Here is a 15,407-nt window from a genome sequence, read left to right on the forward strand (position 1 = left end):
TTATGGATAGTTGTCATGACATAAGATTGACAACATTAAATGTAGAGAGTATATATATACATTTGTATATATATATAACCAGTGATTAATTGACAACTACTGTAGACTGAGAATGTATGGACAAGGGAAGAACAGCATCTGGATTGGATAAACATTTTCTTCACATATATTTGTGACTGGGTTATCTATGTTGGAAACTATGATGGATTAACTTCATGTACATGCCAGTAATGCTGGTTGATTGTTGCTTTTATATAGATATGAATAAATGGTTATGATAAATAATTTTAAAGTGCATTTTTGAATGATGCATAAACGTCACTGTAGTAAAAAACATGGGCTGGGCTTGTTTCAGTGTTTGATTTTACAGTTGCAGCATGGTGTAATCATAACAAAGGGGAAGGCAAGGTTGTGTCACACTGTTGTGACATGCCAGTTTCGTAATATACTGAGTCAAATTAAAAACTTCACAATCTAAAATTTGAATAAAGTCAATCAGTGTTGAAAGCAGGTATTTTTCAGGAATAAATATTGTAATGGCAATGTCGAGACACCATTTGAAACCCATCACAGCCCACTTGACCCTATCCATAGCATGTGCACAGCACCATTGAGGCAAAAGTGCTTCAATACAGTAGGACATGTTTTCATTGTTACTTGCTCCCAGTAGTCTGACACAAAGAAAAAACATGATATTTGTTACAATCTGTTTTGATGCCATGCCTCACAAATGTGCAGCGTGAACATGCCGTCGGCATGTTGCATGCAGGAATATCAGTAGCTGACATTTCTAGGACGTTGGGTTGCAGTCAATGGGCAATTTATGATCTGCAGACACGAGTACAACAAACGGATACCACAGCTGATCGCCCACCTCTGCAACCGTTTCATGACAGCTACAGCAACCAGTAATGAACGTTTCAGATGTCAGGTGTCCGGGCAAACGATCAGAAATCGGCTGCAAACCTCTCACCTTCATGCACGGCGCCCATATGTTGGACCCATTTTGACTGTGGAGACAATGCCACTTGCGATGGACTCCGAGGGAATGGAATAGAGTGATGTTTAGCGATGAATCAAGATTCACACTGCGATTTGCTGATGGCAGGCAAAGGGTTTGGAGATGACATGGCGAATGTCATGCTCAGTGTTGTGTCAGTGAAGTTGACAGATTTGGAGGTGGAAGTGTAATAATTTGGGGTACTTTCTGTGGAAATGGACATTCTTGACTTCTTAATTGTCATCCGTGGCAACCTCAACGCTGCTGCATACCACGACCAAGTGCTGGCCAGGAACTTGTGCCCTTCATGGCAGCTCATGTTCTAGGCCTGATCTTTCAGCATGACAACTTCAGACCCTATACTGCCATCTTGACATGGGATTACCTGAGGAACGCGGACATCAATGTCATGTATTGGCCTTCAAGGTAGCAGACCTGAATCCCATCAAGTACGTCTGGGATGTGCTGGGAAGATGCCTTGCACACTCTCGGGTTCCCTCCACAGACTTTACAGGAACTTGGTGACACATTAGTGGAACAATATATATCGTTATAAGCATGCACTTGGTGGTGTATATATACAGTGACTGACCAGTATCCCTTGACCAGCATAAGTGCAATGACATTTAAAGTAATGTGATGGGTTTCTTTCTAACTACTGTTTTTGTTATTTGTCCTACTTGGGTTTTTTAGTTGCAAACTTTAAAATAAAATGATGCTGACAAATAAGTTTAAAGTTTGTTTTGCTTAATGATACCATTGGAGCACATTGATTAATTAATCATCGGCTATTGAATGTCAAACATTTGGTCATTCTGACTTGTAGTCATTACGGAAAACCCGCTACATTTTTTCTAATGCAGCAAGGGATCTTTTATATGCACTTTCCCACAATAACTATGTACAGTGAAACTCCTCTAAACTGGACACCCTCGGAGCCAAGTAAAATGTCCGGTTATAAGAGGTATTCGGTTTAGAGAGGTAAGTTCTGTACTGATTATTAAAAAGGGATTGCAAAAAATGACCAGTTTTAATGGAATTCTGGTTTAGAGGGGGTCGACACTATATGGGAAAGAACAATAGTTGGAACAAAACAAACTAATATTTTAGGTCCCCTAAGCCTGTTTTTACTACCAGAGAATACTGTCCATGCTTACGAAAGGACCTCAAAATAACAAATAAATTCAGCATTTGATACTGTAGAACCTGTGATATTGTTAAAAGGAAGTAAACAGTTTCCCAATCATTATATTTTAGTATTATTTTTGTATGTTATTTAGGAGTTTCCAATGTACACAGCAAAACAATTTCTTTCTCTTTCCAATTAGTTGTGGGTTCGGCCATTTTTGTCATAGATTGTGTGGATTGTATTCAGTACTTCGTGTATCATGCAAGTCTTTTAGTGGCTTTCCCATCCTGGTTATCTCAAGTCGTTGCGAAATAAAATTCACACAGAAAATAAATCTCAATTGTTATAACATTGTTTGTAAAATAACTATTTGTGTAGTCAATATGAAAATGAAGAATGGCATAGTGTCAAAAAAAAACCTAGGAAACCATCAGTTTTACAATTTGAGATAAGTAGTTACACATTTTAAACCCCAAAATATAGAACACTTTTTAGATCTTCTAAATTTTACTAGTATTCGTCATCTTTATTTGCAGTTCCTAGGCTACATGTAACTTTTCTTGAATTAACTGAGGCAAAGTTATTTCAATTGGATGTAATGGAAATAAATTTAGTTTTTTACTGTAGAGTAGCATGTTAATGAAACATGCATATTTTGTAGTTTTCAGCTCCATAATCCTGTAGATGGTAATACAGTATATACAATACTAATACTTTCATTATTTAATTTCAGGGCCCTGCAAATGAATTTTTCAAAAGTGATCATACGAATAACTGGGCTGTGCTGGTTGACACTTCTCGTTTTTGGTTTAACTACCGCCATGTTGCCAACGTGCTATCAATATATAGAAGTGTTAAGAGACTAGGTATTCCAGACAGGTAAGTGATATTTTATTAAAGCTGTAATTCCTTTCTCACTATCTAATAATGCTGTTTGCTATTACAAAATAGAAAAATAGTTTTAATAAACTTGATGTGTGTTTGCTATGAACATGCTGTCACATGCTTTAAATTGATAAGCAAGTCTCTTGCATTGTTTGCCGTACTTTGTTATATATAACTGCGGACAAAGGCTTATTGTGTTTTGCATGTTAATGACAAGTTGATACATTTTTATGTCATGTAGATTAAGGTCGACGACAGTCACTTTTCGCACCCTTTTTTTGGCTTTGTTCACAATAAATATAGTTTTTATTTTTCTCACCGTAATTTCACTTGAAATCCATTTTTCGTAAAAGGTACAATTTTGTAATTACAAGATTATCTTTAAACACATCCAGGTGCATTAATAATGTTCAAACAAAAAAAGTTCAATAGCAGTTTTGCATTGGAATTTTTCCAACATTCTGAAAACGGAAATGTCATGTACCCAGTTTAGTGTTATTGTAAGGAGATGTAAAGTGACGTCAGTGGAATATTGATGTCATTCAAATTAAAAATTAGCTGTATTATTACAATGCTTTGCCACATTAAAATAAAAACTGGTCTTCTAACATTGACCCATGTTAAAATTCTATCACCAGCAGATGACGCTGTTTACAGGTCGGTATATATGTTTTTATTTTTCATAATTCTGGACAAAATATTAAGTTTAGTTTTAAAAGATGAAAAAAAAGAGTTCCTTTTGTCAAATATATCATATAAAAAAATTACCGTTGAATATGTTTTATTTATTGTGTATGAAGCCAAAACAAGGGTCCAAAAAGTGACTGTCGTCTACTCTAATGCCTGCATCAAAAGAATATTGAACAAATGCATGTTAAAAAAAAAAAAAAAAAAAAAAAAAAAAATGGATGATATATTCTCAGGGCTTTAGATTGCATCAGAGTGGACGTGATAAACGCCCAAAATACATAAACCCAAAATAAGTACAAACATACAAACATTTCACCTCAAAACCATTTAAGTGCATTTCTGAACACTGACAACTCTCCAGCAGCTGTTAATGACAGTACTTGACTAAAACGACCTTCCTGCACTCAGAAAAGACAATTTAGTAAAAGTCCCCATTATGCCTAAATTAGTGAGATCTAAAGACCTTATTCTAGATGGTTAAATAATTAAAAACATGATAAAGATTGTAACCGTAGTAACTTTAAGCCCAATTCTGACCGATGCAGTCACTGTGGATAAATGAGATTGACACCCGATGACTATGGGACAACTTACGTAGATGGTGGAGTGAATATGCTAATGGACTGACAGTAGGATCATATCTTATTAAACATGAACGTTACATGCTACATGTATATTTGCTTGGAAGAGGTATATTACCCACTAGGTTGTGTGTCTCGATGGTTCTGTTATCAGCTGATTGCACTTCAAGTAGTTGTTCGTATTTTAATTACTGGTTCAACAAAACAAAATTAATGATTTTGAAAATGTGCATATATGTGAATTAATGAAAAGTTGAAATAATGTTTTGCATTCAGCATGCCTGTATACATTGTATAATTTGTTGTGTATTTCACTTTTTCAGTCATATTATTTTAATGGTGGCAGATGATATGGCTTGCAACCCTCGCAACCCCAGACCAGGTAATGGCTTTCCTTTCTTATTTGCTGCTTTTATTTGAGTTTGATATATATTTATTATGTTATACTGTGTCACATATTTTATAGGTCCCTGTGGGTGTTACTATATAAAAGAAAATTCTTGACTTGCAGACATCTTATAATATTATACTGTTTGTAATAATATCATCTAATTGGTACATGTAATTATATAATCTGAGAAACCTGTTTTATCACATATCATAATTATATCACTTGGACATAAGAGGCCGGATGTAGCTCAGTGGTAAAGCACTCGCCTAATGTACGGTTGTTCTAGGATCGATTCCTGTTGGTCTAGGATAGATTCCCATTGGTCTAGGATCGATTCCCATTGGTCTAGGATTGATTTCCTTTGGTGGGTCCTTAGGGCTATTTCTCGGTTCAGCCAATACTTGCATCTGTTATATCAAAGGTTGTGGTATGTGCTATCATGTCCAAGGGATGGTGTATATAAAAAATCTATATGTGTGGCAGTCTAGGAAATTTCGTTTAATAAATTTGATTGTGACATTTGTCATCGAATAATATCAACAACGCCATCAGTATATAATAATAATCCACTTGATCTAGGTCTGCAAACTGCAGTAACATGCTATCTCTACATCGTCACAGTTACAGCATGCATTGTTTACTTTTCCCTTTCAAGTTTCTGGCACAGGAAATAAGTCTAATGACATGCGTGTTTTGATTGGTTGGACACCTCACGTGGTACAAAATGTAGTTAATCTCGCACATATGTTTTAGGCTAAGAACTTGGCAATCACCAATCGCGACGACAGGTTAATTTCAATCAAGTAAACCCCAGTCATGCTTTGAATTTCAGTGTTTGTTTTATTTACCTATTGTTTTCTAATTTAACACTTTGCTTACATATGGTTATCGGCAACCAGAAAAACAATTTACTTTAATGGTAACCGCACATGCAACGACTCGGCTTGGCCTATTACGTGCAACGGTTTGGATAATGTGTCGCAGCTGCCGATAGGCTACAAGAGAATACCTTTTTTTGTTCATCAATTAACAACGGATTAGATGTCGCTGTTATATTCTTTTGATACTGATCTGACATGGGATGATGCCCTGTATTTGAGCAATTGGCATCAACATTCCTGGCGACCTAAATAGTAGGCCCTAAATGTATAACCCGCCCTAGTGGACATAGGCATGTAAAAACTGGTTTGAACTTTGAACTTGAACGTATAACCCACTACCAAATACACTAAACCATCTATTACTGTGTGTCACACTGTTGTACCCTCATTTAAATTTAATTATTTTGATAGTGGGTTTAGATACCAATCATGAGCTCAATTATTATCCGGGGGGGGGAGGGCAAAAGTGAAAACGGGACAATGACGATGGCTCACACTTGACAAAAGACCAAACGTACAACACGATAAAACTGAAAGTTACAACATAATTTAAGTGTTTGTTTTATTTTACTGTTATAGTCGTAAATGTGTAATCTTACAAAAATTTAATAAAAATCCAGTTATAATTGATCAAGAATTTGGGCTAGTGGTTTTCACAAACCCACTAGCCCTGTGGCTAGTGACTTTTCAAAATATTTGTCATACTCTGCAATTTATATCCACTGAATGTTTTTGTAACATTATCACAGTCATCAATAATTTATGTACACTGAATATTTTGACAACATTGTCGCTGTTATCTATAATTTATATCCACTAAATGTTTTTATAACACTCGCAGTCATCAAAAATTAATTTCCTTTTCTCTAGTTTTGCTCTCCCTGGCACCAGAGAAAACGTTGATCGGCACTTGTCAGCTGACTCACTGACACAAAAATAGACACAAATACAGACTTAATAAATGCACATTACATCCCCTCTATTAATAAAATATTATAGTTCTTAGTTCAACGATAAGGTTTTTTTCAACTCCATCTGCAACATCTTGAAAAGATTCTGTATATGATTGGTTATTGTGTATATTACTTGGCTGATTCTCAGACTGTGTGGATGCTTCTAAGATGGCCATAAGCTTGCTTTTATCCAGACAGGAGAGGAAAAAACCATCTGGAGAAAAGAGAGATCTTGGAATGCAGGTGAATTCATACAAATCAATTGCTTCCTGAAGGTTTACCTCGGAGGGAGTTCTAACAACAATGAGCAGTCTGTTCTGTTTCATTTCAACTACTTTTATGCTTTTTCATGCAGTCTTCCAACAACGAAGTTTTAACTTTGTCATCTTCTCCCAAACACTAACTGTACTAACCACACGTTTCTCCACAAAGTCAGTGTAGCACTGTTTCCCAGCTTCATGAGCTTTTAGGATATCTTGTTTGACACCATCTGGCATAACCGCCCATGTTACAAGAGCATTATTATCCTGATAAAATGGGTTGTTCTCTTGAATAATACCCTGTAGTTTCTGCATGTCATATGACTGACGTTTAACAACTGCTGCTGAAAGCTCATGGTGTTTAATTTGTTTATGAGATCTAACATCTGTCATCTCATGCACTTCTTCAGGCATGTCAATTCAGGGGCTGTTAAGAAAAATCTTTCCAAAGCTGCTGGCTTGAGGGTTATGCCACTGAGACCTCCTTTGACCTTCATCATATGATTGATATGCTCTATAGCATGGTCCTCACCAATGCTGCAGAATGATACTTTACTCTTATTTACACAAAAGTTCCCTTTCTTGAATTCATGCTACATGTATATTTCTGGATCAGATTCTTTTAGGCTGTACATTCGAGCAATATATCCTGGAACCATCTGTGGATATTTAATCCTTCCTCATGCAAAGAAGAGAGGGAATAGTTTTTCAAGAGAAGCAAGATGCATACTCCACAATCCTTGACGGGTAGCTTGGACGAAGAGCAGAAGTGTCAACACAGAATCCATGTAACTTAGCATCATCTTGAGAGAGGGAGACTGTTTTTGCTTATCAAAGTCTTCCATTTCCTGCACTAGGCTGGACTGCTTCACTGTTGAAATTAATTCATTATATTTCTGCAGGACATTATTTGCACTGTGCTGGACTGTTACTGTATTTGAAGATGCAGCTTTGGTGTCATCAGTCTGTTGAGAACAAGCTTCAAAGGTATCAGGATGTTCTTTAAAGAAGGTGGTCAAGTACAAATTAGAAAGGACAAGCAATGTTGTCATGTGTGCATTTATGGCCCTCTTCATATGCTTACCCTCCAGGATTTTTGTCGTGTGATATTTGGACCATAAATGTTTGCAGAAACCTATGCATCATCAATGCCACTGTTCTCTATTGAAGCATCAATTACACGCAAGGCACCGAGAACCATGTGAAACTTTCCAGTATGGAACACAAATTAGTTTTTGTACTCAGGGTGAAGTAGCTCTAGTCTGCGAGCCTTTTCGTGTCAAAGATGATAACAGTTTTTCTTTCTGGTCCCATTATTTCAAAATTTAATACCACTAATAACATGTTTAATAAGATTTTATTTTATATTGTTTCAAGTAAAAGCAAGAAAACAAGACGCTGTTGTTATTAAGTTTAGTTACTTTACACCAACGTGTGTGCACACGCTTGTGTATTGGTGTGTGTGTGTTTGTTGGTGTGTGTGGGTTTGTGTTTGAGTGTGTGGGTGTGGGTGTCTGTATTTGTATGTGTTTACATATGTTAGTGTAGTGTGTAGCAATGAAAATAGTAAATCCCTTAATAAATAACAACAAAAAGAAAATGAAATAACCATAACAACAACAAAAGTCAACCAAACAAATATTTAATGATATTTTAGTGTATTTACAATGTGACATTTCTTATGTGATATTACATGCCAGTAGTTTAAAGATATAGTGCAATAACAGCTTATTTCAAGGTATGTGATATTACATGCCAGTAGTTTAAAGATATAGTGCAATAACAGCTTATTTCAAGGTATGTGATATTACATGCCAGTAGTTTAAAGATATAGTGCAATAACAGCTTATTTCAAGGTATGTGATATTACATGCCAGTAGTTTAAAGATATAGTGCAATAACAGCTTATTTCAAGGTATGTCTTAATACATTTGGAGTGGTGACCTTCAAATGACTCTTATAGTCATCAGAAAAAAATGGCACCATATTTTTCCTGAATCTATACACAATAGTGATAATAACCATGATAGGTTCCAAAAATTAACATGAAATTCCCACGGGACTTATGGCTACATATGCCCCATCACTAACTTGACGGATGTAAATGGCGTTGTCTTAATGGCCAACCAAAGAGCTGTACTTGCGCACATTGTGGAGTGTGGTATAAAGGGCAATGGGATGTTCAATTCCCTTTCCTGGTACTGGATAGTTTTTAACCACATGGCTTTCACAATGGCTCCATGCTTAGTAAATGGTATGTTGTGTTGATTTAAGGGTTTAGAGGGGTCAAAGGCCAACAAGGATGGAGCTAACAAGTTTGATTTACAAAAAAAGAGAAAAATGTCACCACACATGCAGCCCAAAAAGCAATATCTTTCGTGCACTTAAAATCTAATAGATAAAAGATGCTCAGCAGAATCTGTGAGGTAATGGGTGCTTTTTGAGAGATTGCATCTCCTAACATCCTGCGTGCCCCTTTAACTATTGTATTTATGAAATTTCCATTTTAAGGGTTAGGGAGGCCTGCTTCAAGATGCAAAAGACGAAGTACTGTCAGATAGTTTTTCAGAGACCAGTATTTTAATTTGAAGGAGAGATATATGCTACATACCTTCCTAGATCAGTGTATGAGATAGGAACAGGAGTAGTGATGTGCAGTTGTGAAATTTGGTTTCGGTTTCGGTTTCTGTTTTGACAAATGAGTAAAGTTACGGTTTCAATTTCAGTTTTTATTGACATTTTAATGAAATTTGGTTAGGCAATAAGAAAACTTTGCAAAGCTCAAAAAGAACGGTTTGTAGAACAGTCATGTCTCAGGCTTGTGGGTCTATTAAGAAAACAAAAAAACAAATACTAGTCAGCCAGGTTAGTACCGGTAAATATAAAAATACATTAGCCTACAGATATTATCACTAGCTCGAGATTCTTTCCTTCAAATTTTGTGAAAAAAAATTTCCCCATATATATAAAATAAACTATTTGTCAGCATGGTTTTATTTTGCAACTAAGACAAAAAAGTAGTAAAAATAAACAAAAAAATGTAGTTAAAACTAAACTCACTCGGCCGAAGTGTGAGTACGAATCAAATGGCCGATTTGTTTCAAATGGGTCAATATCGGAAGTCCTTGGGTAATGTCACACAATATGATAAGAATGGCCGACATCATGTTTCAACCTCTGGTATATACTGCATAACAACTGTATAACAAATAAAAGTGTATTTATTTATTGTCAATGGATAATAGTATTTGCACAAATAATCAATGTCACATATTACTACCAATCACACCCACAGCTGCTTTTATTCCATAAATATTTGACGGTGCACGTCGAACTTTGACACGGAACTCTCTTCTTTGGTACTATGCAACCTGGACTGCGCTGAGACATGGTCACCCAATTTGTCATAGACCCTCACCAAGCAAGTGAACTGTGAACAGATGACAGAATTTCAGCAGCTTCATCTGTTCCCTGTGGTTCACGTTGTACAGGATGTGTGTATCCAGACGAAACACCTCTAGGATGTCCAGGACAATCTTTTTGTACTATTGAATTGTCTTAGGTAGTGCCGAGTAGTAAGACATCATCTGGTCTGACCTGTTAATTTCATCTATGTCATTATTGTAATCTCAGACTGTGATTGGTTTTCGTGACAGCTTATCATTCCGATTCCTAACATTGACCATCTCAATTCGATGCACGTTACTGATTGTAAGTACTTTGCATTTGTCTTTCCACTTGCAAAACACAACCGAGTCAGACCGTTTCCAAACATGTTCACCCTTCAGCTTGTGCTTGACCACATCTTTTGGATTTTCTTTTCTATCAAGTCACAGTGTACCGCAAATGTAGGTTGATTGGTTAGTCAGCTGTTTGACCAGACTCACATAATTGTAGTAGTTACCATAGCCACAATCATCAGTACGGTGAACACCACTGTATATGCGAGCCTCCAGCACACTACCTTGCGACTCACATCGTTCATAGAGGTTGATTCCATATTTACATGCATTACGCTTATTCTTGATAAATTGGCAAAACAGCAATATGCTGCGCCAAAACACCATGGACTCATCAGTGGCCAAATCCTTTTCTGAATAGTAAATAACCGGCATGACGTTGAAATGATCCAATACAAGATGGATATTGAACAAATGGTCATCATTATGCTGATTATTGTCTGAAAAATGCCAGAAACGCAAAAGTAGTAACTGGTGTAAATGGTTGCGGCTCATGACACCACTAAAGAATGGTAACCTATACAGAACATCAGTACTCCAGTAGTGCTGTATAATAGGCATGCTTTTGGGACCCATGTGAAACAACAAAGCAGTGAACTGTTTCATTTTGGCAGCATCTGTGTCCTTTCAAGATTTCAAACAAGATTATCTTCTCAAGGAATGCCGTTTGTTTATTTCAGCTGTAGCATATCGTTTTGTCTCTATAACCATCTTATCTATCAGCTGTGGTGTCAGAAATAAGTAAAAATATGCACCAGGCGAATCATCCTGTAACTGGATTATAAGGCCAGTGTTTTCATTGAAAGCAAAGTGAGGTGGATGTTGAGCATCTATCCTCTATCATAAACAGGTACAGCTCTATTTTGACCATGATGCTGTATGTCTTCACCTCTAGCTGGTAAAACATAGTGTTTTCCCTAGCTTGTTTTAGCATGGTGCAGCACCATACCTCAATAGTCTAGCACCATCTTGCCTTAATCAGCACTATACTGCCCTGAGATTAAACAAGCCTTTTTCAGTAATTAATTCTAAAATTGCCTTTATAAAACACCCAAAAAGGTATTATTAATGAATGAAGTATGTCTTTTATATATTTTGCCATTCATTTATTAAAGCAAACATATAAATTACATTAATGTTTAAGTCAATTAATTTTTGTGTATTTTTAATGAAAAACAAGTGCCCCGAAAATGGTGAAAATGCCCCAAAAGTGTTTGGTCTACCATGCCTTGCTTACTTTCTAGGAAAATCACTAAAACAGTTCCATGTCCCCTACGACTATCACCCTTCCAGGAATTCTATGTGAACCCCATGAAATCTGGGCCTGTCATGTACTGCCTGTTCTACCTCATCGTCACTTAAAACATATGAGTCTGACGAAATTATTGTATCACCTTCACTGCTCCAATCCATATCAGGGTCCTGGGAATCATTATCACTAATATCCATGTCAGGATCATCGCTTTCCTCGTCTGTCTCCATCATCAAAGTGACAGCCTGTTTAGCGGTAATAAATCTTATTCACCATTTTGGAAAGTAACATGTATTTGAGCAGAAAATGAGGCAATAAAAACTTGTGACGCAATAACACCAGTCAAACTTGTGACTCGTAGCTGACAAATAGAATACAGGGGTCGTACAATATTGCCAGACTATATGACTCGTACTTGGCAACCCAAATAGAATATCATATTTTATTGCCAGCTATGAGTTACTTTGTATCACATGCTATTCTAAAAATATAATAAGTATAATGTGTACAATTACTTAGAAATAGCATGTGTGTGTAAATAAACAAAATGCATATTGATCATCACCGTATATGGTTTGGCAAAGGGGATTGGTCGCCATTTTGTTTACAGCAGTCAATGTGTTAAGAACAAATCAGATTAATATTATATTTTTGTAATACTTTGTTGGATTAATAAAATTAATGGATCAGTGGTCTCTATAGGGTGTATACTACCAAATCAAATCCCATAGACGACAATAGTAACATATGTGGCTAAAACTCCTACCTGCAACGTACCAATCAACATAACGCCATGGACATAAATACTACCACCCCTCACCCTTAAAGTGAATCACAAAAAAGTGGGTGTCAAGCTGCTCATTTCTGAGATAACGGGTAGTGTCTATGACTACCCTAGTTCCACACAAAATTTTAGTACCTTTTTTTTTACAGGTACCTCATACATGTTCCAAGCACAAAGCTACTTGACACAGTGGTACTAGATGAAATAAAATTGCATACATTTTTAGCCCAGATGAAACTAATTTTTTTTACAACCAACACACTCACATTTATAACCAATCATAGGACTTGTGGTGTTCACTTCTCTATCAAAAGTTGGGTGCACCTCGCACTTTGACCCAGCAGGAAGTTATTTGGTTTAGTACTACCTATAATATGCCTTTAATAATCGCTATCTACATGTAGTTCTTGTACAAATGTACATTGGCCAACTGTGTACAGGTTAACTGTCATGTTCTAATGTAACATTTGTCATTTGTTTATTACAGTGCAGATGTGTATCATCTCTTCTAAACAAAGGCTTGAATTTATTTGTAGATTATGAAAATATATAATAAGAATTCTAGATATAGATTTCAGGAAAGATTTTGTTCAGTATTGTGTCGCGATTCACTTCACAAGTTTCACAGATCACTACACAATTTAAAACATTAAGCAGTAGTTGCTAATCAATTTTCAGTTGACTAGAAATATTTCTAATCAATATTTTGAAAACAAAATGTTTTCTGCATTTACTAAGTAATACATGTAATATAATCACTGAAATTTTATTTGCAGCGACAGTGTTTAACAATGCCAACCAGCATATTAATGTGTATGGTGACGATGTTGAGGTAGACTACAGAGGTTATGAGGTATGTTTCTTTTCCTTACTTTCAAGAATAAACATTTATTTAATGATATCACTGGAAATTCTTTACATATTGCAAAAACAAAACAAACACCATTACCACTATGTACCAGTATATTAAGATGTATTGCAATGTGAAGAGACGATAAATATCACATGGGCATCTCTTCCACTGCAGTGTAATAAAGTAAAATGTCACATGAATCTCAACAACAAAATTGATATGATTCAAAAAGTATCTGTCGAAAGGGCATTTTGGCAGTTGTGAGTCATTCTCAGATGGATAATGTATACAATATACCAGGAATAATGTGATAATATGGAACAGTGTTGTAAACATAAATGTCATCTACTTTAATCAGTGGATTGAGCATTGTCTTCCGATTTCGAGTGGTCATCATCGGTATCAAACAGAAATCATTATCATCTTTACTCATCTAGTATGTCATTATCAGTGGTGTTGGCCAACTTGGTATTCTAGGCAGGTGCTTCATAAGTGTGAATTGCATCTTTCTCCTTGTGTCAGGGAATATAGCATAATGTACCAACTTTCCCCAGGTGTTTCTTTTTTCATTTTGGGCCAGTTGTCAATAAGAATGTTGCGTCATACGTTTCTGCATCATGATGATCTGAAACTTTGAATTCCCAAATAATGGATGGGTATAGTGGCCCCCAGCTGCCACATGGAAAGCTGGTAGGGATTCACTAGATTCACTATACAGACAATGCGGTAGATTATCCTTCTTTTCAATGTTGATGGTCCTTGCATTTGATAAAGTAGCATGAGTATGTAAACATCAATGTAATCGGCTATGAGACATATGTGCCTGCATGCCTCAAAGAAGCATAGACAATATGCAGTGCAAGCCTTGGGTCAGCCTCTTTGTGGAATTAATGAAGATCACAGACAATTGTATCTGGACATAGGTGTACGGGCTACCATTTTTGTTGGAGGGCAGGCTGTTTTCCCCCAACAACATTTATTCATATTAGCAATACTACCAAACAGATATATAGGGCTGCAAATGAATCACTACGCATGTTTATATGTATTTTAACTACTTTTGAGGGTGGAATGATGGAAATATATGGTCAAAGGGTCTCAGGTTAGCTCATTTTCCCCAATATCTCTATCATTTTTGTCTGAATTTGAGGTTTTGCTTCAGCACTAGGGGGGCAGTCCCCCCCCCCCCCCCCCCCCCCACCACCACCACTCCGTGCCCTCTGTCTCGTACACATATGTATACTGGGTATCTTTTGTGATGTAGATGTACTGTAGATATGTAAAAGACCAGACAACAAGCAGTCATGAAGGAGTTCTGTCTTGTTTTCGGTTGTTTGTCAGTATTCTTTGTGAAAAAGGTCATCCCATTCCCACAGCTTTATGGCCCTGTCACACTATAGCGTATGAGAGAAACGTATGAGTTGCGTATGAAAATTCATAAAATAATTCTCATAGGCACAAGAAGCCCTTGAAAATGCAGAATTATTCGTATACTTACCGTATTTAACCTATGAGTAGCGTATGGCCAGCGTATGACCAGCGAATGTCAGGAAATGTTAGCCTATGGCCAGCGTACTCTGCGTATGGCTAGTGTATGACCAGCGTATGTCAGCGTGTGACCAGCGTATGGCCAGCATACTCTGCGTATGGCTAGCGTATGAGTAGTGTGTGAACTGCGTATGTCCAGCTTATATCGATCACGTGACAAAGTGCCTATATCAACGGCAGTCTTTCCAGATTGCAGCATTATTGCAGTAGAAGAAGTGAAGAAGAGCTAGAAATGGGAACCTATATGTACACTTTCTCAAAACGCTGGCAATACGCTGGGTATATGCTGGCCAGACACCAATCATACGCTAGTTGTACGTTAATTACGTTACTCAATCGTCAGGCATACGCCAAGATGTCTATATACATTGCAGATACGTCAGACATACGTTAGAAGTACGTTACTCATGCGCTATCAATACGCTAGCTATATGGTACACCTTCATGCCCGCGTATGTCA

General features: G+C 36.7%; 1 protein-coding gene across 1 annotated transcript in view; it reads left to right on the forward strand.

Annotated features, from left to right (window-relative positions):
* LOC121384070 (GPI-anchor transamidase-like) overlaps positions 1–15,407 on the forward strand; it is a 50,650-nt gene that overhangs the window by 14,481 nt on the left and 20,762 nt on the right. The window contains exons 2-4 of the mRNA XM_041514291.1: positions 2,863–3,008; positions 4,609–4,667; positions 13,323–13,399. Coding sequence (XP_041370225.1) covers positions 2,863–3,008; positions 4,609–4,667; positions 13,323–13,399 — 282 coding nt within the window. The remainder of the gene's footprint in view (positions 1–2,862; positions 3,009–4,608; positions 4,668–13,322; positions 13,400–15,407) is intronic.

This window comes from Gigantopelta aegis, chromosome 10 (genome assembly GCF_016097555.1).
Source record: "Gigantopelta aegis isolate Gae_Host chromosome 10, Gae_host_genome, whole genome shotgun sequence".
In the NCBI taxonomy this organism is placed as follows: Eukaryota; Metazoa; Mollusca; class Gastropoda; order Neomphalida; family Peltospiridae; genus Gigantopelta; species Gigantopelta aegis.